The sequence below is a fragment of the Rasamsonia emersonii genome (assembly GCF_000968595.1).
Source record: "Rasamsonia emersonii CBS 393.64 chromosome Unknown ctg1118621760595, whole genome shotgun sequence".
Lineage (NCBI taxonomy): Eukaryota > Fungi > Ascomycota > Eurotiomycetes > Eurotiales > Trichocomaceae > Rasamsonia > Rasamsonia emersonii.
This window is the reverse complement of record NW_013562876.1, coordinates 1-25,861: the sequence shown is the minus strand read 5'-3', so window position 1 is coordinate 25,861 and position 25,861 is coordinate 1. Positions and strand designations below refer to the sequence as shown.

The 25,861-nt window shown below is 49.6% G+C and overlaps 9 protein-coding genes across 9 annotated transcripts; 3 read left to right on the top strand and 6 right to left on the bottom strand.

Annotated features, from left to right (window-relative positions):
- Positions 1-463: 463 nt before the first annotated feature.
- On the top strand, positions 464-2,830 carry T310_7836 (C6 transcription factor; the record flags this gene model as incomplete). Its single annotated transcript, XM_013469384.1, has 4 exons — positions 464-1,548; positions 1,612-1,913; positions 1,964-2,166; positions 2,240-2,830. 4 exons carry the CDS (start codon positions 464-466, stop codon positions 2,828-2,830), a joined length of 2,181 nt encoding a protein of 726 aa, XP_013324838.1.
- Positions 2,831-3,987: 1,157 nt separating this feature from the next.
- T310_7835 (uncharacterized protein) lies at positions 3,988-5,038 on the bottom strand (the record flags this gene model as incomplete). Its single annotated transcript, XM_013469383.1, has 2 exons — positions 3,988-4,852; positions 4,974-5,038. 2 exons carry the CDS (start codon positions 5,036-5,038, stop codon positions 3,988-3,990), a joined length of 930 nt encoding a protein of 309 aa, XP_013324837.1.
- A 273-nt stretch (positions 5,039-5,311) lies between these two features.
- On the top strand, positions 5,312-5,856 carry T310_7834 (uncharacterized protein; the record flags this gene model as incomplete). The annotated part of the gene is made up of 2 exons (XM_013469382.1): positions 5,312-5,314; positions 5,506-5,856. The coding sequence occupies 2 exons, from the start codon at positions 5,312-5,314 to the stop codon at positions 5,854-5,856; spliced, it is 354 nt and encodes a 117-aa protein (XP_013324836.1).
- A 2,532-nt stretch (positions 5,857-8,388) lies between these two features.
- On the bottom strand, positions 8,389-9,158 carry T310_7833 (uncharacterized protein; the record flags this gene model as incomplete). The annotated part of the gene is made up of 3 exons (XM_013469381.1): positions 8,389-8,580; positions 8,669-8,965; positions 9,015-9,158. The coding sequence occupies 3 exons, from the start codon at positions 9,156-9,158 to the stop codon at positions 8,389-8,391; spliced, it is 633 nt and encodes a 210-aa protein (XP_013324835.1).
- A 2,768-nt stretch (positions 9,159-11,926) lies between these two features.
- On the bottom strand, positions 11,927-13,393 carry T310_7832 (uncharacterized protein; the record flags this gene model as incomplete). The annotated part of the gene is made up of 5 exons (XM_013469380.1): positions 11,927-11,990; positions 12,222-12,452; positions 12,685-12,776; positions 12,915-13,150; positions 13,222-13,393. 5 exons carry the CDS (start codon positions 13,391-13,393, stop codon positions 11,927-11,929), a joined length of 795 nt encoding a protein of 264 aa, XP_013324834.1.
- Positions 13,394-14,720: 1,327 nt separating this feature from the next.
- Positions 14,721-15,994, bottom strand: T310_7831 (C6 zinc finger protein; the record flags this gene model as incomplete). The annotated part of the gene is made up of 2 exons (XM_013469379.1): positions 14,721-15,830; positions 15,926-15,994. The coding sequence occupies 2 exons, from the start codon at positions 15,992-15,994 to the stop codon at positions 14,721-14,723; spliced, it is 1,179 nt and encodes a 392-aa protein (XP_013324833.1).
- Positions 15,995-19,484: 3,490 nt separating this feature from the next.
- Positions 19,485-20,345, top strand: T310_7830 (MCMA protein; the record flags this gene model as incomplete). The annotated part of the gene is made up of 3 exons (XM_013469378.1): positions 19,485-19,748; positions 19,871-20,005; positions 20,067-20,345. 3 exons carry the CDS (start codon positions 19,485-19,487, stop codon positions 20,343-20,345), a joined length of 678 nt encoding a protein of 225 aa, XP_013324832.1.
- Positions 20,346-22,378: 2,033 nt separating this feature from the next.
- On the bottom strand, positions 22,379-23,353 carry T310_7829 (uncharacterized protein; the record flags this gene model as incomplete). Its single annotated transcript, XM_013469377.1, has 3 exons — positions 22,379-22,585; positions 22,878-22,910; positions 23,063-23,353. The coding sequence occupies 3 exons, from the start codon at positions 23,351-23,353 to the stop codon at positions 22,379-22,381; spliced, it is 531 nt and encodes a 176-aa protein (XP_013324831.1).
- Positions 23,354-24,032: 679 nt separating this feature from the next.
- On the bottom strand, positions 24,033-25,841 carry T310_7828 (Uncharacterized protein; the record flags this gene model as incomplete). The annotated part of the gene is made up of 2 exons (XM_013469376.1): positions 24,033-25,459; positions 25,592-25,841. Coding segments are annotated over 2 exons (1,677 nt in total), but the record flags the coding sequence as incomplete, so codon positions are not given.
- Positions 25,842-25,861: the final 20 nt, after the last annotated feature.

The window sequence follows — 25,861 nt, the reverse complement described above, 5'->3', positions numbered from 1 at the left end:
TCCGACAAGGCCGACGACGCTAAGCGGATCCATTATGCAGAGTAATGTTGTAGAAGTAGAAGCAGTATCATCGGCCTCCAGAAGAATGAATATGCAAGCTTGTATTGACGTTAGAAGTGGCGATGGAGGATTCCCAAAAATGAATACAAGGCTGAATGTACCCCTCACTGGGCTGGGCTGATCATCAGCTTGCACAGCCTCAGCGCATCGAGTTGCTTGAGCGCGGCCAGACGCCGTGCTGACCAAGCAGCGGAAAAGACTCACGTAATCCTTCATATTCAACTCACGTGACAGCTCTTTTCGACCTTCATCGCCTGGGATATTTATGATCGTCCATAATGAGATAGCAGGGCTTAGAAATGATCGAAATATCGGTCAATGACTCTGTTCGAGCTTCATCGGTCAGAATGACTGATATTTAAGCGTGTGGTCGACTGTTCCACGCCTAGTCGTATCGCCTACCATGGTGGATAAACCCACCCCAGACCCATCTCCAAGGTGGCGAATCTCCAAGGCGTGCCAGGAATGCCGCCGGAGGAAGATCAGATGCGACGGCGGCAAGCCCTGCCAACCCTGCAGGCAAAGGAAGTCCGACTGTGCATACCGCGGCTTCGTGCGCCGGCGGAAACGGAAACACGAACTCATGTCGTCGAAGAGCCCGGGAGAGGAGGACGATGCGCTCTCTCTGGATCAAACAGGCACGGCGCAGTCGAAGTCTTCAGGTCGCAGTAATGGAAATATCTTGCACCGCAGCGTTGCCGCAACACACATGGCATCGCCGTCCTGCATCATCCAGCTTTACTACGGCCCGACTTCCAACTTTTCCCTCATGCAACTCATGTACCGCCAGCTCGTCGAAGGCGTAGGCGATGTGCCAGAGCCAGGAGGCAGCAGCGAAGTCGAAGAGGCAGGCCCCGGGTTGGAACTTTTCAGCCATCGACGGCTCTTTTTCGGCGACCTGGCCGGAATCCAAGACATGTCCGTGTCATCAACAGGCGATTTCCCTCTGGTTTTCATGCATCCATCGCTGGCGTCGCAGTACCTGGAACGGTATCTGTCGACCACGTACTATCTCATGCCGTTTCTCCCCAAGGATGAGTATCGTCGCAGATTGGAGCAGCTGTACGGCGATCCGCGGACGATGGCGCTGGAAAGCTCGGACGTTACGATCATGCTTCTCATCCTGGCCAGCGGAGCGGCCATGATGGAGGAGGAGGAGCGAGCAGAATTCTTGTTCAAGAAAGCAAAGGCGAATGCAGCGAAATTCGAGGAGCTTGTCAATCTCCAGGCGATCCAGATTCCGTTGATGATGATAAGTTTTGTCCTGCTGCCTTTTTCCTCATATAGATTGCTGACTTTTTCTTGTCAACACGCTCATTATCAGTCGGAGAGGGCAAGGCCGAATTCTTCTTTTCTGCATCTGGGCACCGCCGTCCGCAAGGCGTTGGCAGCTGGACTGCACAAGGACACGCATTTCCAAGTGGAACGATCCAAAGACGACGTCGAGCAGAAGCGGACGACGTTTTGGAGTCTTTACTTCTACGAAAGGTGCGTTGCAGTGTCAATAAATGGACGATGATGTACCCAAAGACATGCTGATCCTGTTGACAGTTGGATATGCTTGGGCCTTGGACGACCAAGCTCCATCCCGGAAAGCGAGATCAGTATCCCCGAGCCAACCGAGCAGCCTTTTCTCCTTGCTCTCGTCCAGTTGTCGCGCATCATGTGCAAATCTGCCCAGAATATCTACGGCCAGCGGCATGAGTCGTTGTTGCCCATGTGGAAAGCGGCGAAAGAAATCCGTCGCGCCCTGAAGGTCTTCTCGCAGCGGCTGTGTGATGTGATGAACTTTTGGTTAGAATCATCGCCCCAGGCGGGAGAGTTGGGTGTCTGCCAAACGGTGTTATTGTTGCGTAGGTTGGACTGCGTTGTCTCCTTGACCTTCACAGCTGACGTCTTCAAGTCTATCATAACCTTCTTCTGCTCACGTTCCGCCCGTTTCTGGTATTCCGGGCTAGATGGCGGCGAGAAAGATCGTCTACTGCCAAGAATGGTGAGCAAGAGACGCCGCCGTGGCTGGATGAGGCGTGCGAGTATTGTCTAGAAGCCGCGCGCTGCACGATCCGCTATCTTTCCGAGGCATATGAAGTCAACAAGCTTGTTCGGGTATGTATGACAATATGAACATAACCTCGCCCGTCGATTTTGGCTTCATACAAACAAGTTGTTTCTGTGCTAGGAAATCAAATACCACGCCTTCTTCCTCGAAAGCGCCTGCTTCACTCTGGCCTTTGACATGATGCACAACAAGGAAGAATCCGCCCTGAAACACCTCCCCTGGGTCAAATCCGGTCTGCGATGCCTGGCCGCCATGCTCCCCCGGAACCTGCAGTTCTACACCCAGGTCCCGTCGACCATGTCTGCCATCCAGCAGATGCTCCAATCGGTGTTTCCCGGTTTGAATCCGTCTGTCGTCGTCGGCGGGGGGTTGGACAGCACCAGCGGTCCAGAAGGCCAGGATGATAACCACCAGCACCACCACCCTGTCAACAGCGTCAGTAGTAGTGGGGCGTATCGCGACAACGACGTCGACGGTAATCCATCCGCGTTTTTTAACTCACTGGGGCAGAACCTGATGATGACGATGCCGACTGGTGGCAGCACGAGCACGGAAATGAGCAACCAAGACCGTGACGAGCAACAGCAACAGCAGCAGCAGCAGCAGCAGTTGGTAGATTTCACACAGGCAGATCTAGGCTGGAACATGGATTTCTCGACAATGGATCTCGAAGCGTTCCTGTCGATTGATCCTGCTCGCGAGATGGAGTGAAGTATATATAGAATAAAATATAATATAATAAACCCAAGTATGAAGTATCAAAAGCCATAGCAGGCAGGTAGATAATACTAGTGTAGTACGAGCTGAATGAATGACTAGCTAGATAGCTAGTAGTCTAGTAGTCTTGATAGTTGATAGTATTCATTGCAATCAAGCATGTATGTTATGTCGATCGAATTATTATTAGCGGTTGTTAATTAGCTAGCTTGCTAGCTAAGTGTATGAATACATGTATAGTATAGTACACACATATCTAGGAATAGAAATTACATACATACAGCATGAGAAATCTGCAATTGAGTAGCCTAGAGGACGATGGGTAGGCAGGCAGGCAGGAAGCCAGTTGATGAAACAAATGTCCGACTCAGTCGTCCCAGACTCTAAGGCTGACTTGACGCCTTCTCAGTCAGTGCGTTTTGTATGTACCGCTGAAAGCAGACTAGGGTTTGGACAATAAATAATTAATTAATAATTACATGTATGTATGTATATATGAATAATGTCACTGCATTGCATTCCATTGATTTGTGAAAGAAAAAGAAAGAAAACAAAATCAATTGATGAACTAAAGAACTTGAAAGTATAAGAGCACGAATATGCGTGCTGACATGACACGCACGTCCATGTCTTTCTTCGGCAAAAGGTGCAGTTGTTGAACGAACCTTGGTTGCAGTTGTATTTGTCTAACCCTAAGTAAGGCTTCGCGGAGACTTTCCCCCCTCTTTTTCTCCCTGCTTCCTCCAATAGAAATAAGGAAATATGAATGTGGAGAGCGCGAGTAAGGAGTTAAATTCGTTTGTTGCGATGACGGTGCCCAGCATGCATCCGCCCGTTTCGAGAAATCTCCGTATCGAACATGTACAGTACATGTAAAGTTCAAAGGATATCAAGATCATCCTCTAAACCCATCGCACCAATTTGTAAATAATTTGATATAGTACGCGAAGGTCTCTGCGGCGATTTCGTGCTCTGGAGAAACAGTTGACCTTTATCAAGAGTTTGTGTTTGCCAGTAATAGATCCACCGAGTGTATTTTATTGCTTGAGAAGTGCCTTTTTCAATGGTTGCAAATAGTCCGCCGTAGGTTGGGTAAGGCGCGCACGATCAACTCCGGTCTCCTAAGACAAATAAGAAGAAAGATAGAAGATTCACCACAATCGTCGATTCCAGATCACCGGACAGGACAGAACAGACAGGGCAGCACAGCACAGAATAGAAGCATAAACAACGCAGAAAGAAAACAGATAAGGATAGACAGAACATGAAAACACGCGACCAGCAACGAATGTACTATACATGTATCGAGGAACATGGGCCCTGTGGAATACGGGTGCCGCGAATATAGCCCTGCTGGGTGAAGTCCGCTGGCCAGCGCTTGCCGCGAATGTGAGCCGGTACAATTTTCGTGCGTTGCTGGGGATGAGAGGTCGCGTAACCATGCAATTTCGTTCACCGTCACGCGTGTGGTGGCACTGCATGAGTGCCGAAGGTGAACCCAGTTTCGCCCTGTGGAGGGCTTTCCTCAGTATTTGGGACGAACGAGAGGCTGGCGCAGCGATTACCGCACAGCACATAAGCGAACCGGTGGGCGGGAGTGTTGGCTGATCGGTATACGGCGAAGTATGGAATGCCGCTTTGATTAGCCAGATGGTCGGAGATCTTGGTGCGCGGTGTTGTCGGCTATCTCCTTGACTGTTAAAGTCTGCAGGCCAGAACTGCGAACGGGCCCATGGGGGGGTAACCACATATACCCACGCGTCTGATAACTTGACTTTGACTTTGAGAGGCGGGTAGAATCGTCGGTGGGATCCCAGAGCATTCATCAACTTGAGGGTATGGAAGTTGTCGCGGTCAGGATAGCCTTGGGTCGTTACAGTGGCTATAGAGGCGGTTTTGAGATCTGAGTATTCGCCAGCAGTGTAGCCTGTCGAGTGACCAGCTTTATAAACGTCTTTGATCTTCGTATTGGGATTGTCCCGTTTCTCAGTTTCAGATCGAGTGGCAATGTCATTCCTGGCGGCGGAGTGCCATATGCCGCGATCTATTCAGCGCTTCACCCGAAATTTGGTTTCAATCGCGCTCAACAATCGAGTATGGATGAAGGTTGCTCTGGATCCGTCTTGTCTTCTCGTACCTGGAGGAAAGCTTCTGTTCCAGCTCTTTGCTTCGCAATATGTTTGTGATTTTTCGGGGGAACATTGCCGGTTGGGATACCTATTGGGACCATAAGGTGGTGCCCCGGCTTTCTGCGGTTATATTGCGGCATTTTGGGGGGACGGGGAACGTTGAAAGATGGGAGGCGATTAGCATCCAGGAACCATCGAAATCGGAGGTGGGCAAAATTGCATAGCACAGGGTGTCGCGATTGAATTCAACAAAAGGCTTGGCCAATCTTTGCCTTCATGTCCCACTTCAATTGGCCATTGAAGGCCAATTGGCCCGCTTTGTTTATTTTCCTAGACTTTGGTTATTATGGTTTGTAATCTTCGAGATTATAACAATCTAAGCAAACCTGTACAGGCAAATGCATGGCGGGTATTTAGGGCGCAATAATTGCAATAGACAATTCTGGATTGCCTCTTTCCAACCAGGGGGCTTTTTGAATTCAATGGGGCCTTGCTGGGTATTCTCCTATTTTCGGTATTAATTAGTTTCTGTCTATACAGATGAACAATAGTGACCTTACTGAGAATGGGCTCACTTCAGGAGCTCCTATGTCCTTCATCCACCAGGTTGTGCCCCGTAAAGTCACTTTCTCACTAGATGAGGAGCCAACTCGAGCTTACGAGAGTAAAGCCGGCGAGCGGCGGATCAAGGCAGATGGTATCTTTTCACCCACTTGCCTTCCTGAACGGAATGGAATCCTGGAGTTCAGGGTGCGCCTGATAACACACCGCAGCCAAATCGGTTGTATGGCTAAGCCAACAGCTGCTCCAATGACCTCTGGGTCATTAAAAATCCATTTGTCGATGCCCATGTCCAACTCTCCCATGACCGCTGTAAACAAGGATGAATAGGGGTTGGGGGCGCGTTTTCCACCTTTAACAATCCAAGAAGGCGTTTTTGCAGGAATTTTCCACATAGCAACAGCAAATCAATAAGATTTGAAGAGTTTGACAAGTTCATCGTGCTCTAATGTTGTGTCATGTTGTTCTTCACCCAAGACACAAGTGCGACGTGAACTTCAGTGTATCGATCTTCGGAACTCGGCTGCGAGGTTTTTGATGCTTTGCTCAGAGTGGTTCGTATCTATCCCGAACATTCGGAATCCTTTCGAGTGGTGAAGGGAATAGAAAACATGATTCGCTGTGGGGAAGCAGAGACCAGTAACAAAAACAGTAGAATAGAATAGTCCCATGTGGGCATTTGAATGGTTGCGTTTGCTTCCTGGTTGGCCATTGACTGCAGAGGTGGATGTATTTGCATTTTGAGAAAGGAAAAATCACAGAAAAATGCCAAAACACCATCACGGTGGCACTTCGTGCGCTCCTCTCCAGGAGGTGGCTCCAACTAGTGTTGTCTAGTCCCATAAGGTCCACCACTGCAAGACCAGTTGCTTTCGCGGCGGTATCTGACTAACGTCTTGTGTGAGTCCCGGTACAAGAACAGGGCATTGAAGTAACTAGCATGTGCCGTTTGCGGCGAGGATGGTTCTGGCAGACTATATTAACTTATATTAGCAGTGGCTAGATGCCACCTTACAGATATACCAATGCGCATCTGGTCCTAGGGAAAGAGTTAGTACAGCGAAAAGAAAGCTTAGAAGGACAGTCTTAAAAAGTCCTACAAGAAAGGTAAGGTCCTCCTTGACTTGTGCGGCCGTGGCTGCCCTTTTCTGTCACTCTCTTCTCCTCCTCGGCCTTTTTCTTTCCTCTCGGCGAGTATATGCCTTTTTATGGCGGGATTCTCCACAAAAAAAAATCATCTTTCGCGTGGCCGCAACGGTTGCAGATGGTGCAGAAGGCGGAATGCTAAGAAATTGACGCACGGAGTGCTTGAGAATTAAGTAAAGTTGATCACGCTTATATGTATCAAGACATCGGTGGCGGACTGTCTTGTATCTGTCAGAAGCTTGTCGGAGGATTTCAATGTCACGATTCTTCTGAGTATCTTTCGTTCCTGTCAGAGGGAGTTGACCTGTCCAGGTGCTCATAATTCGCAGCTTCTCCATGTCTGATTATCATCGTCAGACTCCCGGGATTTCCTTGGTTGCTAGCTTTCTCGTTAGAGAGTGTGAGCACGAGTACGTTTGCAAGAGCAAGTTTCCTCAAGGAGAGAAAAGAAGAAAAACGGGAGAGGAAAGACGATTGTAAAGAATTATATGTTTGTAGGAAGATCTTCCATATCATGCCCTTCCACAACAACATTCCGTTCTTAGAATTTATTCAGTTGCAACAGCTCCGTATTTGTTGAACCGATTTCTCAAAGCCCCAACCAGCAACATGCAAGGTTGTCTGATTGAATCATGTTTCAGGGTCAAGAGGCGGTTTTGGACGAGATCCTGGTCTGTGAGAACAAATCAAGCTCCTGAGGTTGTCCAGGGTTTGCGCATGGCGCGTACAATAGTATCCCGGCCTGGTTGAGGAGGATCTACCATTGTTAGCAATGCCTCAAGGGTGTTTGTACCCCTTACGTGTACTCTGTAAAATGACTACTTACCAGTCGTGGAAAACCCATTTCTTCCAGTGTCATGCGGCGTACTGCCCTGCCGGCCCTGCTGGCATTGAATACTCCTTTCCACAAAAGGAAGCTGCTTCACGCTCGAGATTACTAGGACCCCTTATGCAAGCAGCACAAGTGTCAGTCAGAATCCACAGTGTAGTCTGTTTTGCACTTACGAGGCAAATCACGCGTGGTTGTTGCGGGTTCGCAGCACATGTTTCTGCAATTAATAGGGTTGACGTTCATTCTCCATGGATGTGATTATTGCATAAGAGCCTTTGGATCTTTGAATCGACACATCCAGCAGGTTATGAGACCTTTGGAATGGGCTTTGTCCAAGGAACTTCAAAAATCCCTAGATTATCGGATTAAATCCTCCAACCACTTGCCAGCGAGTGTTGTGCTCGGTTATCCCAGAATACCACAGGACTTGCTTCCCCTGCAGCCATGGATGCCATTTTGTTATAGGAAGACGGTTTGGTCATAAGTGGTTAGAAAACCATATCGGGGTCTTCCCAGCTATCATGTACTTCGATATTTGCCCTAATAATGGGGGCCATGTCGTATCATCGGAAACCTAACTCTCCTTACTGAGCTAGGTTCTCCTCCGACCAGGGTTATTGAATCCATACTTCATACATGGATCTTGGCGTTTTGGCTTCGTCAACAAATAGTTCGGCCCCGTCATCCATGCACATGATGTCGGATATGCCACCTTTTCCAGGCACTGTGTCTGTTTCTTTTGCGGCTCTGAACGCTCATAGACAATTTCGCCTTAGGTCCTCCATGTTGTTTGTTCACTCGTAATCACCCCCGTGGGGAACATCCTTGCTGTTCTGTAGCTGAATATGGCCTCAGGCTTCAATGGTTCATCAAGATCTCATACATTATGGCAACCGGCGACTTTTTAGCATGTAGATGTGTTGACAACTTCGACCGAGACGTTGATCAGGCTCTTTGCGTGACGATGCCGCAAGCTGGCCTTTGTCGGAGAACCCCGTCATGCTATGGAAAACAGAATTGGATCTGGTTGTTGGAAAAATATGTAGATATAGTCGATGCAGTCGATAGTTCCAGAGCTAAAAAAAAAACAAGGAAAAAAGAAAACGGTTTTATGCTAGGCAGTCGTCATTCAGGACAGGAAGATTGTACGATGTTATCACAAACCTTACTCAACTGGAAATAACGGCACCCAGATGGCTTCCCAAATTCTGATATCTTCACATCATGTGGCAGCCAGAATCCAAATTTGTCAGATAGTAGTTTCCCCCCGACATTCCCAAGGATTTGCAGTGAACTTTTGATTCTTACTGCACCGTTGTTCAATTCGCCCCGTATCTGGCTTTGAGAGTCTTGTAATTTCAGCGGGCAAGCTAATGATTCTAGTCCAATCTGCACATAACTGGATAATTGTAATGACGATCCAATTGACCGCTTTGGGGGAACAACAATCACTCGGAAAAACTGCAGTTCTCCCAGCAGTTTCACTTCTGTGACTGCCCCTGCTGCTCACGTTTCCTAGGAGGAAGCTTGATACTACTTGGAGTCGGTGCCACGCAAGCGTGAGTCCCAAAGCGCCCATCTGAGGAGTATATCCACGACACTGTGGTTGGTCTGGGACTCCACAAACAGGATCAATTTGGCGGCCATCGAACATGTTTTCAGATGACAGATCGTCCTTCGCCAAAGCACGAAAGTCCTTGTCAACCTGGTCCAGAACAGTTGTGGTGTACTAGAGTAAACCAGCCGGGTTTGGAGGAGGCTGCGAGCATAACCAATTTGGTTGCTGCAAGGCCTCCAGATGCCCAACCAGGTCGTTGGGTCTGACCATCACTGGTGTGCCACTGCACGGCCAGCGGTACGGATTTCCTGCAGCCTCTCGGATAATTTCAACGAGTGTTGTTGACCGTCCCTTCATCTCATGGAATTCGTCCACAAATACACGTCCCCATACCACGCCGGGTATGGTCAGAGTGTTGGGTGGACTCCTGCGAGCACTCGGGCCAAAACCGTGGACCTTCTAATTATTGTCGATCAATGCGATAAAAACAATTGTTCCATATTTACGGACACTTGTCCGGGCAGGAGGCCATTTTTGGGAGAATTGATCGCTGTTCGAGATCCGTCTTTATAGGTGACAACGTTTGCAAATTCATGATTTAATATTTTCTTTGGTGCTAGTAGGAAAATGTGAATGGCCTGGGAGCCATGCCACGTGTTGACATAAGCTGCAAGGTTCTTTTCGCCGGTAATGACACGTCGTCTATCACGCATTCGAACTTGGTCATGGAAGGTGTCGTCTCTGCCTGAGATGGACGTTGAGAGGGTTCGTGGATAATAACGTTCGTTGCTTGTCTCCACCTTCTCTCGTTATTTTGAGAGAAAACCTCGATTTTGTGAATCCTCGCATCATGCCATCTGGAACCTCATCTTCTGGTTGTAGAATTGCCATGTTGTGCACAGGACGGCGCGTTGATGGTTGGCAAGAGCATCAGTTGAGAGAGACGACTGAATAATTAGTCATAAAGCATATAAGATAGAAATATGGGACATGGAGATCTCACTGGTATCGAAGTCCTAATCCCGAGATGCTTCTCAATCCTTTCAAGACGAGCAAGGATTGTACGGATTGTCTGGTCGTTAGGATCTAAATCCACAGCTGGTGCTTTGCTGGCCACAACCAAGGAAGCCAATGTTGGATCCATTCCTTGGCTGAGAGCACTGCTTGATGTGATGATTTCTCTCGATCCGATAGACCTCCTCTTCGTACGCTTTCTTCGCTGCGTCGCTGCGCCTGGAGTCCGCTTTGTACTGTGTGCGCGCGCGTCTCTGGACCTAATCCAGAAGACCATGTTGAAAATTTCAAGGTAATTCAATTACGATGGAACGTGAAGGTAAAATTCTGGAGATGCTGAATCATCATACAGTGTTCGGGGGGTTTAGTGCTTTTACTTCACGCCCGCTTCGACAATGCATTGAGGGAAGGTGCAGGCCGGCCCTCCATCCTATCATGGAAAGACATCACGAGAGCTTGTCTCTGGTGACAGATCCATCTTGCTGTATAGAGATATTCTGCGTCCTGTAATCACGAGTCATATCCTCACCAACGGCAGAGATAGGATGGCATCTTACCTCATAGAGATATGCTAGATATCTCTAAGGAGAGTGGTGACGATGGTGGGATCATGAAAACGAGAGTGGGATTTGTGGGAGATTATATGTGAATAAGACGACGGACGGTGAATTCCGCGAATCCTGAGGATAAGCGAGTCGAGTGAGTGACTGAAGCGGCTGGTTCCGTACATCTACCAGGACCAGGCCTAAGATCTTCACTTTCGTAATAGCAGCATGGCAAAATCATTGGATGTCGTCATTCACATACCACTTTGTACATCTGGTTCAGTACATAGCCGTCTGGAGGGAGTCTTGTTAGTAACTCTCTCTATCGTCAAAGGCGGATCCAATCAGCCCTAGAAGCTGGCATAGAAGGGTTTCTGTAGCGGAAAGCGTGGAGCAGATCAGGCGCCTCTTTTTGGATCAGAATTTCGTAGAAAACCCACAGAGACTGTGCGAGGAAGAGGGCCTTCGCTGCTTTCTTCCCTTGCGGGATCAACTCCTGAATGTTTTCTGGGAGTTGAGGCTTTGTGAATCCCTCGGGATTCGGGCTATCGTAATTCACTAGAGATGGATAATTGGCGGCAAGAAACATCAGATTCACAGGAATCGCTTTCCACTCTATTATGCTGGTTATCTGCGAGGGATTGGCTCTGTCAACGAAGATATTGTCTGAGTGCAAGTCATTATGCCAAATGATCCCAGCATTTAGAGAATAACGTTTGGGCAGAACGAACTCGTCTCTCTCTCTCTCCACCAGCGCATTCATCAGTTCACCAGGAGAACTCCCTAATTCCACGAGTCTATCAGCAAAGTAACCAGATTGAAGCTCGAAGATTGTCAAGTCCTACATGGGCTTCAGTCCACGCCGAGATCTGACCTGCGATCGTCAAACCAAGATCAAACCCAACACAGGCCACCTCGTCTTGGTACAAACAGAGTTGTATCGAAAATGTACAGTACATATAGACATCGTGGTTGCAAGTTGTTCAGGATAGGAATTGAAGATAATTGCCGAACACTTTCCCTTTGTTGGAGATAATGGCATTATGTTGAAAGCTGACAACAATGATAAGTATGTTGGTAGGCAGGGTTGAGTTCCAAGTGTTGACGAAGACGATGAAAAGCTAGAATTGCTAGGCAGATTGGAGAAGGTCAAAGTCTTGGAAAACGTAGGGCGATATATCTGATCCCAGTCTCGGTTTGATTCCATCCTCTTGATAAGTTGTCTCGGGTGAATGCCTGCTTGCACGGGTAAGTGCTTTTTTTTTGCTCCTGGAAGTTAACAAACAGCAGGACTGAGATCCCGCTTCACGCGTGATCTGTACAATTTGACAGGATAGATTCCTCATCAGGAACTTTGAGATTATTAGTTCTGTAACAGGATTTGTCAGTTGCAGCTTTTACTTATTTAACAATATTAGCCACTTGTAGTTCCAGCAGTGTCAGAAAGCCATCAAACAGAAAGAGCTTCATTATCGATTCTCTATAGGTTAATAGAATGATGGCCCGAGGCTGGTCAATATCCAACGATATGAAGAGAGAAAACGCGCGTGCGACAGAGAAGGGCAGGAAATTCGAATGCGACAGAAAAGTACATACATACAGGCGGAAAACAAAGATAACTAAATCCGAGGGCTTCCTGTTGTCTATATAGGAACCACATCCAATCCCAATCGTCCTTCTCAGCCTCAATCTGACACTGCTAACGCGATCGAAAGACTTGACCTGAAATATTCCTTGCCTCTTTTCTTTTCCTTTCAGATGGCAGAGACCCCAACCTTGGCATCGATTAAGCGGTACCGCTCCTTCTCCTTGCGGTCCTTGAGTACGACGGCTACACAAATGAGAAGGATCATGTCAACCGCTAAAGAGCAACAACTGTCAGCTTTTTGTTTTGCCGTTCATTAATCCGAGAATGCAGAAAATAAGGAGAAGGGACTAAAAAAAAGGGGGAAGGCATGGGGATACAGAATGAGCAAGAAGGAAACTAACCTACGACGCCAAAGTCAGCCGTGAAAATCAAGTCCAAGAGTGCATTGGCAAAACTCGAGAACGGCCCAACACACCCTTGCGTCTCTGCAGCAACGAGGGGAGTCGTGCAGACACTGTCTCCAACAAATGGAGGTGACGTGCTGTTGAAGTAGCCGCAACATTGGAACTGTGTATTGAACAATGTCAGCATCGATCAAACCAGACAGAGATGCAGATTTGTCAAGAATTTTTTTTATGCAATCCCATATCAATCCTAAATTAATGTTATATAGGCAGGGATGGAGGGAAAATGTTGCTTACGCACCCTCTGCTGCAGCAAACTCTGCATAGCAGCCGTTTGCTGGCCCCATACAGTACCCAATTCGGCACGTGTCCTCAGAGTCTCGAACCAGACAATCACCCCCAACACGAGCGTAAACGTGCCACACACCAGGATCATCCAGCCCTGAAGTTTGAGCCAGAAGCGATTATCGGACATGAGCAGGCCTGGAATGGAGATAACGAAGGTGACAAAAACAAATATAGCATTGACGATCGCCGCTGTAAAAGTCCATCCGTTAGTCTCCGCGTTCTAACAAATTGACAGAGGGGGAAAAAAAAGGGATGGTAACCTTTGAATGGGACCATCTTGAAGAGCAGAATGTCTGGTGCAGTTTCCAAAGTCGGCGCAGACTGAGTCCTCCTCTCGAGCACAAGTGACGCTACCAGGAGGAGCACACCCCCGAGGACAAATAATAGATCCGCGCCAGCATACGTCAAAAGTACCTTGTCGATCTTAGCCATTTTGACAGCAACCCTGGTACCTGCAGGTGTGTAGGTATGTCCTCCTTCTTCCCTCGTCCGGACTTGCCTTTTCTGCTCCGCGTGCGCTTCCTAGTGGGAACAGAATATTGAAGCTCGATCCAAAAAGAAAGTTTGTCGACGACCAGCGTCTGGAATTATTCCTCTTGATTTTCAATGAATGTATTGGAAAATTAAGTATCGAAAAGAAAAAGGAAAAGAGAAAGAGAAAAGACAAAGCTGAGCCTGCTCCCAAGAATGGAAAGGGGACAAAAATTACAAGCAAGAAACGAAAATTGCCCAGCAATCAATGCTGTCACCCACTGGGGACTGAGAAAAAGTGATGAGGAGAAGAGGAAGAAAAAAAAAAGGAAGAGATGTAGAAGAAGATAGAAAGGGGAAAAAAAAAGAATTTGAAACGCGAGCCTGGTGAACGAGGTAGGGTAAATTGCATACCACGGTCATCTTGGACGCGTGGTGCGAACCTGCACGGTCCATATGATGAGACACAAAAGGAGTTCTATCAAAGCCCTAGTGCCCGGCTGGAGTCGAGTTTCGACCAGAGGTGAGGCAGGTTTCCTACTGCTGGCGTTTCAGATAGGAGCCAGTCTCAGCCAGATGCGTGCTTGGCGCTGTATCAGGGACCCGAAACACTAACGGCCGCTGAGTGCTTTATAAAGGACTTCGTAGTGGTCATTGTAGATAGTCTGGCAACTAAATATGGCCGGTTCAATTATTTCCGTTCCGATTGTCATATGTGACTAACTGCATCCTTGAATTCATTGTTTGAAGGATTTATTAGATGCAGATGCGGATCTGCGCGCAACACCAGATGGCGTGGTCCAAGCGTCTGCCGGCAGTTGATGGGTGGAGCCGGCAGATCATTCGGTAGGCCCTATATAAAAACTCTAAGATTATCATGTTGACTGCGTAGATAATTCAACAAGGCTTTTGACGTTGCAACATGTACAGTTCCATAGCCATCGTTATCTTGGTACTAGCAGAAACGGGACACAACACGCTAAGAAGTCCCAAGGGGTATCATGCATTTGGTGCCTACATTCTCAATGCGGTCGTCGGAATCTCGCATTGTGTTGTAAAACCTGTGATTGCACTGATCCAGGATAAGAACGCAACAGTAGGCAGGGTTGATTCTGGTCTGAAATTGAAGCAAGCGGGATTGTGTAAATAGTTGGCCCCCTCTCCAGTCAGTCTCGACGTATCCTTCATTTGAGGTCTATTATCTCCAAGGAATCTGAATCAGGATTATTCAGAGCCAGCTTCCGGTCAAGTATCAACCAGCTCCTTCCAGTCTCTCCGACATCGCTTATCAAGACGAAATGCCAGTAACGCTTTTGGGCCACGCCAGCCAATCCCGCCATTCCTCTCCCAGGGCGGCATCTATCTGAACGACCAAGTAACGCGCCCAGCCGCGCATGTACCACTGGTCGTCAATTCGCTGCAACAGCACGGCATAGTAGGCGAGGATAATCATGGCCTCCGCCTGTCGATCGCGCAGCAGATCGAGGTAACGCTGCGGGATGGCAATGGGCCAGACGAAGATCATCGGTACGAAGTCCTGTTTACGCTCGGTCAAAATCGAGACCTGGGTATATGTATTGAGCAGCTCGTGAACGGCCAGTGCATAGGCGTTGGAGCTCTCTCGGTCCTGCGCCAAGCGCTCCGACGCGCAGAGCCGCAACAGGTCCGTCACCCGGTCATGGTCTGGAGTCCGGTGCGATCCAGCAGCTTCGTGGATCATACCCTTTTTCACCAGAGGAGCCAGACAGCTGCGTGACACTGTCTCCCACTGCGTCTGCAGGACCAAGTTGCAACCCCGGACCATGTGGAACCAGTCAAAAACATCTTTCTGAAAACCACTGCTCTCTGGGCTGCGTGGGGTAGCAAAAGCCAAGACGACGATGAAGCAGGAGAAAGCAAAGATGGCGACGCAGTTGGATGTATCAACCCGGTTCAGGGCATCGTGGAAGGCTGCCAGAGCGATACTCTGATGGGTTGTGGCACACAGCGCGAGGGCCTCCTGCCGATTCGGGTACAGATGGCCAAGGTGGAGTGCGGCAACCGCCAGAATGCCACGAAGAAGGAATTCGTGTTTAAACCCTAGCTGGACGACCTTGATCTGCCACAGGTCATGAAGGTCAAGCATTGACCCTGATGGGAGTGTCTTGTAGGTCACAGTGGTGTAGTGGTGCAGGAGCTCCAGATCGCTAATATCGAGCCCTGACGGAGTCCTGACTGCCGCATCCACTGTAAATAAGGGAGCGTACAGTGGCGAAACAGGACTGCGATGACTTGCCGAAGATGATAGCCCAGGTGATCGAGCCGGCGTAGGATGAGAGCCGAGAGGCCGTCTGCCCGCCAGCTCACACTCGATCTGCCTGCGGGCGCAATTGGAGCATTGCGGCGGCCGCTCATCGCACTACCAGCAGGATTTAGTTAGCAGTGGAAAGGAGTGAGGGAGAGGAGGGGCGGAGATTCAGCTGATCAGTGTGGAAGAGGAGAACATGTAAATACTTTGATATGGCGGATTTTACATTGGGTGCATCCCGTTCTGGATTTCGTATGTGACCGTCGACCTCCCATTACGGCCGATAGGGGTCAACATATCGTCAGATATGTGGGTGTGAGGGATAATAATACTGCCAGAAGACACGACAATCAGTAAGGTCAAGGAGGCTGACGATCGCTGCCTGGCGTGGCACGTGGGGTATAAGCGCGTGTATCGTTGACAGCGCCAAGATCCTCGGACTCCAATCAATCAGATTGCCGCAAGAGGGCGCCGTTGTCCATCTACAGTACAATGCGACAAGATAGCCAATGGGACCAGGTTAGCTGGTTCTCGGCAGGTGGGAAAATTAAGCTATAGGCGTCTTGCCCGATCGGTGCAAAGGCGATCGAGTGGATAAGAAAAACTACGGAGTACGCGTATGGCCCATAATAAGGGGCCATGTATTGTTATCAATGATCATGGCCATCCTCTGACACCACGATTCTTTGAACCCGTCATTTCTCTGAGGCTTCTCCTGTAAACGCCATCTCAGGACGCGGTCATCCCATCCAGAGCCCGAATTCGGTCTTCCCCAGCCACGTTCAACACTAAAACACTTTGCATCGTAAGCATTCCATAAGCAATACCATCAGACTACCTAGGTCGTGGCCTCCTATGAAGGCAAGAAAGGATACTCATACGCAGCTTTAAAGGCCTGCAGAATCGCAACCCGCTCAGCGAGAGGCCTGTGGTGAAAGTCGAACACTTGAACTCCAAGACACCATGTCATGGGAATGAACACAAGATAGCCTCCGGGTATCCACATTGTTTCAGATTGTTTATCCTGGACGTAATCGACTATCATTGAGGTCGACTTGCATTGGAAATTTGTGAGCTCGCAGAGTGCCTGTATTTCGTTCTGAGCATTGCTTGCTTTCCTTGACTCTAGTGAATCGGATTTGGAGCCTTCGTATCGGATTCTTAGCAATGTATATCAGTATGGATATGCTTTTCTATTCACGTGGGGTGTGTAAAATGCACTGCATGTAAATCTTCATGGCATGTTTCCGCCCAGGCCCTGCCCTTCGTTCGCATAATAATGTCGCCCAGGCCCCAGAGGTGTCGTCCAATTCTGTTGCCATGTCCCTGCTGAACTGGTTGAACTTTTTTTCATCTAGCTTCACACCTTATATCCAAGTGGTAGGCTGCTGTTGCTCAGGTGCTGGGAAAACATGCTCACTGTCTTCCCACAACTCCCCGAACGATTTCATCTTGGTGTTGCAAGTAATAAGCAATGCAAGAGACAGTGGAGATGCAAGATGGGTGATGTCGACAGAAGCTACGGTTTTGGCGGGACTAAAAGGATTCCGGCAACCTTGTAGACATGTGACCTCATTACTCAAACAGTAAATGGATTATTCTGTCTCTACACGTCACGGGTGAGTTGATCACTTGACTCGCCCAGCTCACCCTGGAAGCAGCAGTGTCCGAGTAAGGTAGGAGTGCGCTGCTCGCGGATATTTTCACAATATTTTTACCAGGTACCTAGGTAGACACGACACAAGGCTATGTTGCAAGAGCCCAGCAGCCTACAAGCCATCCACGATCTCAGATTAACCAAGTCCCATCTCATCGTCCGATCGCAGGACCCTAGCTGAAACTTGGAGGACCAGTAAGGCTGGCTGTGTCTTGTCTGTGCCATTATTCTTGGACATGGCATCGAACATGTGGTCAGGTGCCTCCTGCTACTTACAATGTATCTGCAGGAACTGATAGTGGATTGTAAGTGAAAATTAGTATAGAGTAGGTCTGTACTCCGTACTCCGTCAGTACTCTGTACTTGCTGCTAAGAATACAGATGACTGGCCTGGTGGAATCGTTGGATGTTCTATTTGTAGGTCCGGAACACGACTTCCTTCCCATCCATGGTCTTGGCAGTCTCCACCGTCCGCGATGAGCAACAGTCCGCGCATGGCGCAAGGAGCAAAACAAAAGGAAACACGGAACGCGTCGCGAGCAGAGACTCTCGACCAGATACAATAGGGCTCAAATTGGACGAGCAAGTCTTCTGAACAGGACATTTTGCCCGCATACAAAGTACTCCGTACATGCTCTGTGATTCGTATGGCACAAGAGGATTGTTGTGCGGCTAGCCCATGGATCTGCGATAGGAAGGATTAGACTAAAATTTAGGTAGTGTTGGTCACCCACCAGGGCATGGCCTAGGCGCGTCTGAGGTTGTCAGGCTGCCCAGGGTGCTCAACTTGGTACGTGCGACTTGCTCTAGCCTCTAGGGGTCCCTAAGATTGATGCCCCAGCGCCGGGGAAAGGGGTGGATACTGTCTGGGCCTTGTCCCTTGCCCAGTGTCCGCGCGGTATGGAGTACTCCGTACGGAGTGCGTAGGTAATCTGTATCTGATTCTAGCCAGACTTTGCATCGGTTCCCATCAGCAGCGCTGGCACCCCCAGGATTTCAGCGAGTCAACAAGTGATGTGATGTGCGTCCAGGGGGTGGCCCATGGCCCGTGGGCCTGGGTCATCAACCCTGCAGTACGGAGGGCATACCATTTTCCTGTCTTTGACTACCTTGCTGAAAGTTTCCTTATACTTTCTGCAGGTTCCCGAGTCGACCGGCGGATGACAGATTGATAGCGGACCCTGCTCGTGTGTTCTCGAGTCGGAGGCACGTCTAAGCTCCAGGTCGAGGATTCCGATTTGATCGCGTCGATCGTGAGGGGAGTGCCGAGAGCACTACGGAGGAGTCCGTTTGTACGGAGTCAACTGTACGAAGTACCGAGTACCTGCTGGTACCGATGTGCCTGTTCGAGGACTTGTGACCGACCCCACGTAGGTAGAATGCAGAATGTCTTTCCATAGAAACTCGACCCCCAGCCAGAGGCTTCTCTGATCTGCTCTGGACTCCACGACTCGCCCGTGCCCGGACTGGAGGTGACACGGTGGTGTTATGCCATTACGCTGGCGATCGTCGACGCCCAATCAGGACCGCGGACGGCGCGGCCCACCGGTAATGTGACGAAACCAGCGCGGGGTGGGTCTGTAGCAAGCGACCGCCTGCCGTGTGCAGCGAACGCCAGCCCTTTTGGGTCTGGACCCGCGTCTTGGTCGCCCTTTCTCGCCTCGCGTTGTACCGTGACCACGCTAACCCAAGAGGGCCCGCCAATCAGCGCTCGGACCCCCGCCCCAGCGGGCGCGCCAGGCGGGCGCCCATTGGGCGGCTGGGCTCCACTGCTGCGTTCCCGTTCGCTCGCAGGCTCCCCCAGCCGCGCCGTTGCCTCGCGGCGGTCGCTCCTGTCTCGCCGCCCGCCTCGGGGCGCTCTCGGCCCTCTGGCCTCTGGGCTCTGCCCTCGGGCTGCCACCTGCCCGTTTTTCTTTCCCCCAAGATCCTCTTTTCCTCCTTCGCGACCTTACCCAAAAAACCTGCGACTCTCCAAACGCGTTACTCGATTCGGCCTTCCTACCATCCCCCCCAAGCATCATTCCTCTTTGGGCACCGTATCTTCAATCTCCAAGCAAGCTCTCCATTCACTCGTCTCTCGTATCGTCGTACCTCTCAGTTGCTCCATCATGGCTGACATGTCTGCCGTCGCCCCCGAGGAAAATACCTCGCCCACCCAGGACGAGCTGCAGCAGGCCGGCAACGGCGCCAACGCCGCCGCCGCCGACAACCGCGGCACCAAACGCCCTCGTATGAGCGCGACGGGCGACGACGACGATGATGATGAAGACAAGCCCGGTCGCGAGCGCAGGAAGATCGAAATCAAGTTTATTCAGGATAAGTCGCGTCGCCACATCACCTTCTCCAAGCGGAAGGCCGGTATCATGAAGAAGGTACCGTCGCGTCTCATTTCTTCCTCCACGCCCTTCGACGCGGATCCTTGCACCTTTTCCCTTGAATTTCCTTGGGCCTTTCGCGTATGCATGAGCACTGACAATGCTTTCAATGATGCCAGGCATACGAACTGTCCGTCTTGACCGGCACCCAGGTGCTGTTGTTGGTCGTGTCCGAGACCGGTCTCGTCTACACGTTCACCACCCCCAAGCTGCAGCCACTGGTTACGAAACCAGAGGGAAAGAATCTCATTCAGGTATGTGGCAAACCGAAGGAAGATGTCCTTCTCTGCCAGGCACAGAGCTAACCTGGGACAGGCATGCCTCAATGCCCCCGAGCCCTCGGGCAACGAGAATGGAGTTGATACCACCGACGTGCCCGCCGATTCCCCCGAGGATGTGAACCACAACAATGTGAATGCTCCGCAGGCGAACATCCCTCGACCAGGGGGCATGCATCCAGGCTATATGACCAATGAGCAGCAACAACAGATGGCCTACTACCAGAATCTGCGACAGCAGCAGCAGGCCGGTGGACAGTACCCGGGGATGCCCGTCGGAGGCCAGATGCCGCCACAGCATCAACCTACTGCATAAAGAGTTTTTCCATATACTCTGCCCCTCGTGGGAAGATGGTTGCTTGATGCTGGAGATATCGAGATGGTTCTGGTCTCTGTTTTCTATCTATTTTACTACCCTATTATCCTCAACTCTCGCCTTCTCTCATCTCGATGCTCCGCCTCTGCTTGTGATTGATACCCAACGATCCCCGTCCTAATCGATCTACCAAATCTTGTGCTGCACACCCCCTAGTCTCTGGAGAGCTCTGATCCAGACCTTTGCAAAATATGGGCCTGTTTCCCTCTGGTCTTTGAATCCCGTTGCTAGATTCATAGACCAAGGTCTGTCATTTCTTCGATCTCGAGCTCGTGTTGTTTCCTTTGAACACTTTGCCGCTGCCGCTGATTGGAGAATGACAAAAAGAGAGAACATGACGAAGAGAAACCCAGCTGGGCAGAAAGGGAAAATCCGGAAAAATATCGAGAAAAAAATAAAAAAAAAGAGAAAAAAAAATGTCTTACGATCGAGACAGCTGGAGGAGTGAGCACTCAGTGATCTCGACTTCCTTTTTCTGTTTCATCAACTAGACACGGCGGAGGTGTGGGTGTTCCTGGTGTATGTGGTTTTTTACCCGTTATGTCTGTGTGCGGAATGGTTGCGATTTTTTCTTCGTCTATGGACTCTCAGGTCTCGTTCTGTCCGCTTAATCCCCGCTTGTCTTCTTGTCCTGCTTGTGTTGTTATCTAGTTGCTTTCCTTTTTTCTATTATTGTGCTTTATCGGTTATCTTGTGTTCCATCATCCTTTGTATCTGATCAGTCCTCATCTCATGTTCTATATGGTTAATCGACGGAGACTCCTGTGGCAGGTGGCTCATTGCGCCCAGCGTTTTCGGTTTCGATCGAAAAGGTTGGGAGCAGGCGATGTCACTGTTGCAGGATGATCCTAATGGAGAAAGCAGCAAAAAATGTTGATGAGTTGTATGGATGGCTACAGGCTGGAGATGGATGGAGGGATCGGTGCCAGGGATATGGGAAATTTCGCAGGTTAGTATCGTAGGGAAGAATGGACACTGCTTTCTTAAGTCATCTGTCTCGTGTACATGTCAGTAAACTGCCTACCAGGAATAGGTTAGGTCGTCTTCCTCCCTGAATAAGCTTAAATAAGAACAAAGCAATAATAATAAGTCTACAGAGTACGCTATACCTCCTTGAAGTTGTATACCCCCTACGGTATAGTCCCGACGACTCCGATCGATTGATTATCGGAGTAATTATTAAAATAGTGTCTGTGGACTCCAGTCTCCGCCGTGGAGAGGAGCCGATCGATCGATCGATGTTCGTATGTAGTTTAGTCGATTTATTTATTTGCGGAGTATTATTAAATGCGGCCTGAATCTGAATTTATTTGTTTTTTTTTATTTACGGAGTATTTAAACTGCATCATCCACCGTTCAACGGGCATGACGTACTAAACAAATCGGTTTTTTTTTATTTTGTCTACTTGATACGGAATATGCTACCATCTCTGGATATAGAGAGTTTAAGTCGATGCTACAAAAAAAAAAAAAGAAAAGAAAGACAATAATAATACTGCTACAGTACATATCAGATAAACAAAAGAACGATTAGAATAAACCGTAATAAGAAAAAATAATACATACCATACACCCTCTTCGCAACCTGGCTTGACCCACACTAATACTGTCTTTTCCCTCTTTCATTGTTAGCAGACTTTAAGATGATGGTTTTCCACTGTTGATGCACGAAGATGAACCACCCCAGGCCAGACAGACAGAGCATGAGTTGCTTGCTAGCAGCATTGCACCCAGTTCGCCGTCACAAGGGACACAATCCTCCAGCGGCCACGAAAGAGGACTAATTAATTACATCCGGTTCGAGAGTGGCTGTTGACCACGTCCCTGGACGACTCGTTAAGTGAGTACTGTATTCCTAGAATAGTGAGTCCTTGCCTCCCTCTCTAGAAGCACTATACACTATATGTGATCTTAGAAACGATGGCATAAATATATATATTGCATAGGTCATGTGAAAAGTAAATCCTAATAAGTCATTCAGCAAGAACCACGCCCAGCTCTCGAACTCGCCGTATCTCATCCTCCTCAGGTTCCTGACTCAGCACCTCCTCCATCCGAGTCATCCAGTATCCCTCGAGAAATGCGATCAAAGGCTGCCCGAGCTCGTCATACTTCTCCTCAAACTCAGCAACCAGTTCTTCGAGCTGCGCAAGCAGTTCGCGCTCTTCATCGCGGATTTCCTAATCAAATGCTGGTGGTACTATCTCTACCATTTCGTTAAGCTTCTGCTCATGTTCCTCCATCTTCAAGGCAAGTTCTGGATTTCAGGCACCACCTGCTGCACAACAGTCATGCTGGAACCTATATCAGATATCTCCCGCTTCACTTTACTCGTCTCAGTGGACACGGTTTTCTCGAGTGGTGATGGCGTCTGCCTGATCCCTTTGGGATTTCAACAAAGCACTGAATCGCCAGAATCAGTGTTTCTTCCCTGAACATATTGTATGGCATTTTGCGCGATATCAAACGTACACCTGCAATGCAGTATTGAGGTTTTTCTGGAGACTGTCCAGATCATCTTTCAGGCTCTTCAGACCATCACGTCAAAATGGATGTAGGGCTTTCTTCCCTTGCGCACGGACTACCTCGTGGAAATTGTTTCTCCTACTGCCGCTGCTGCCACCGTTGCTGCCACCGCTGCTGCTAGAATGACTGACCCCCGTGCACGTCTCCAGCTTCTTTTTGAGCTCGTGCATGCCTCCTTCACATGCGAGAATCTTATCCTTCACATCGGAAAGTACGGGGTCATTTTGCAAGGCTCCTCCTTCGATGAGGTCTCGTAGCGCCTCAAGCGTGTCTCGTAGTCCTTCAGCCTTCTTTGCGACATTGCTGGTTTCTTTGTCACGATCTTTCCACGAACTGCAGTAAGTGACAATGCCTTGGCAGACCGTCAGCCCAAACGAAATGATACCGACAGCGCCGCTCGCTAAGGAAAAAGGGTCAGTCATTGTTGTCTGAGATGACTATGTAAGTGGACTGATTGAGGTCAAGAAACTTGTGGCCGTTGAAAAGCCTTTCTTTGCTGGCAGAGTTTATAACCCCGCGCTCTGGGATGGTGCTCAGCTCCATTTTCTGTGGCGTGGCTGTGCGAGTGGCCTTGTCTGAGCCTCGCGTGTGTTGTCAGAATCATTGGATGGTGGATGGCAGGCGGCTGTCAGCCGGAACGCCAAAGAAGTAACTATTACCGCACGAGGAAGGTTGGACCTGCTTCACGAGAAAGGAAAGTATTGCTGCTGTAGTTTGGCACTTAGCATGTACGATCTACACAAACAATGTTAGTGAGGATTTCGCGTGTTTTGAATGCCAAGCGAGTTTTTGCGTCTACAGTGATACTTTTTAGAGAGATGAAGATAAGAGTATCGCCATGAAAAATGATTATCATTATTTGCAATATGTGTTAATGATCCAGGCCTAGACAAAGGCCCGAGCTCTCAAAGTGTGGGTATTTCTGAGCCTAGAAATATGGATTAGAGACAGAATATTGGCAGCATGACTAACTCTGCCGGCCAATTCAGGACTTGAGGGATCGCGGGCTTTGATTAATATACATCATGGTCTCATACATTGCCGTCGAGGTGACGGCCACCATCCCTGTTAGGAGCACCGGGCTCAGTCGTGGTGGTGGCCTCATGAAAGATTCCTTGCATTATTTCCTGATCTGGTTCTTGTCCAACGCTGCAGAAGATTCAAGCCTCTTCTCCAAGCTGTTGAGAACAGTCCTGAGCTTCTAGGATTATCGCTCTCTGTGTTCAGAGGAACACGAGGTCCGGAAACATGACCGATTGCTGCGTAGGAGTCAGCTTCACCACCTTGCGTACCGTAATTTCGCGGAGAATTTGGATCCGTTCCCACGGGGGCTGAGGTGCGCCTCAATATACCATCTTGCTGAAGGTATCGGATCCGTCGAAAATCCCAGCCCTGCAAGGGTGGAAGCGAGTATCTGGCAGATGGGTCTCGAACTTTTCCAGAAGAGAGCAAGCCGATATCATTGCCGGCAAGTAGCCACCGTCCACGGCCACCTGTGGCCAAGGAGAGGGTTCTACTCTTGCGTCCACGGGCACGTCCAAATGATGGGCGATGTAGACGAGCGGAGGGGGATTCTGGGTCGCCAGTCACGACATTCTCCGAGTCATCCAATTCTGCCCAGATCTGAGCCGATTCCTCATTAAAGGGCTGTGCGCTGTAGGTTTGAGTACGGTATCGATATGGAGACATGAGTGGAAGGCTCGGTGCCCGCTGATGAGACGATCCACGTCGAGGTTGCGGTGTAGACAAGAGCGGCTGCCGTTCTCCAGCTTGTATTTCCTCGTCTTCCAAGCCGGACTCGGGTTGCTCTTCCACGATCCCCATGCCTGGCCCCAGAGCAGCTTGCGTAGGACCAGCTATCGCAACTCCCGTATGGCTGTCCATATCCTCCAGTCTCCACGAAAGGCAGAGGACACCACCGAGAAGAACGACAGTGCCGAGTGCAATGAGTCCGGCATGGAGGCCGGCAAGCTGGGATGCCTGTCGGAAATAAATCAAACCATCCACGATCGCAATGATGTTGTATATGCAAAAAACGAAAGGATAAAGAACGCTGGTGCTACAGAGTTTCAAACCTCGATGCATATAGTATAGCTGCGTCAGAGCGAGGGTAATCATGCCTAGAAGGATGAGCCACGATTGCCATCTATTGAATTGGTTTACACGGTCGATCACCGTGCGGACGAGCAGCTCAACCGCTGACTTGGCCAGCAGCAGCGAATGAGCAGACAGCACTCCACTGACGAAACCGAACAACATGCCGCGAATGAGCTTCGCACGAGGCACGGGCAGTAGCGGCCCATTTAGTTTGAAAATCCGATAGTATCTCGAGAGGCTAGGAGAAGAAAAGATCTTGAGGAGCCGTGACCCAGCGAGGGTGAGGAGCACGACGACCACCGTACCGATCATCCACAACACGAAAGGTCGGCGGTAGAGAAGCTCGAGAAGCTGATCCAGGGTGTGCGCGGGCTCCCCAATGGCGCCAAACGTGGCGATCAAAACTGCGCCGATGCATACCAGGACCGTGCCTATCAGAGAATACCTAGTAAAAGGCTCGCCCAGAATCAAGGTCGCAAAGACGGTGTTGAAGACCAGGCCCGACTAGGCATTGTTTAGCACCACAACCTCGCAGTATCTGGATTTTGACAAGATAGCCATACCGCTTGGAGAGTCGAGAGAACCGGCAGCGGCAGCGTAGTGATCTGGATCGTACTTCCAACGATGTTCGACACCACGAACATGAGCATACCCAGCTGCCTGCGGATCAGCACCTTGTTTCGTCATCTCAGAAGCCTGTAGCAAGAATCCGTACCTGCCATCTTCTCCGCTTGTAGGGTGGTCTTCGCAGGTCATAGGGGTCCTTCTCGTCCTCGAGGAGATGCGACTTCCGTTGCAGAGTGAGCCCGATCGCCTGTAGACTGGTCGAGATC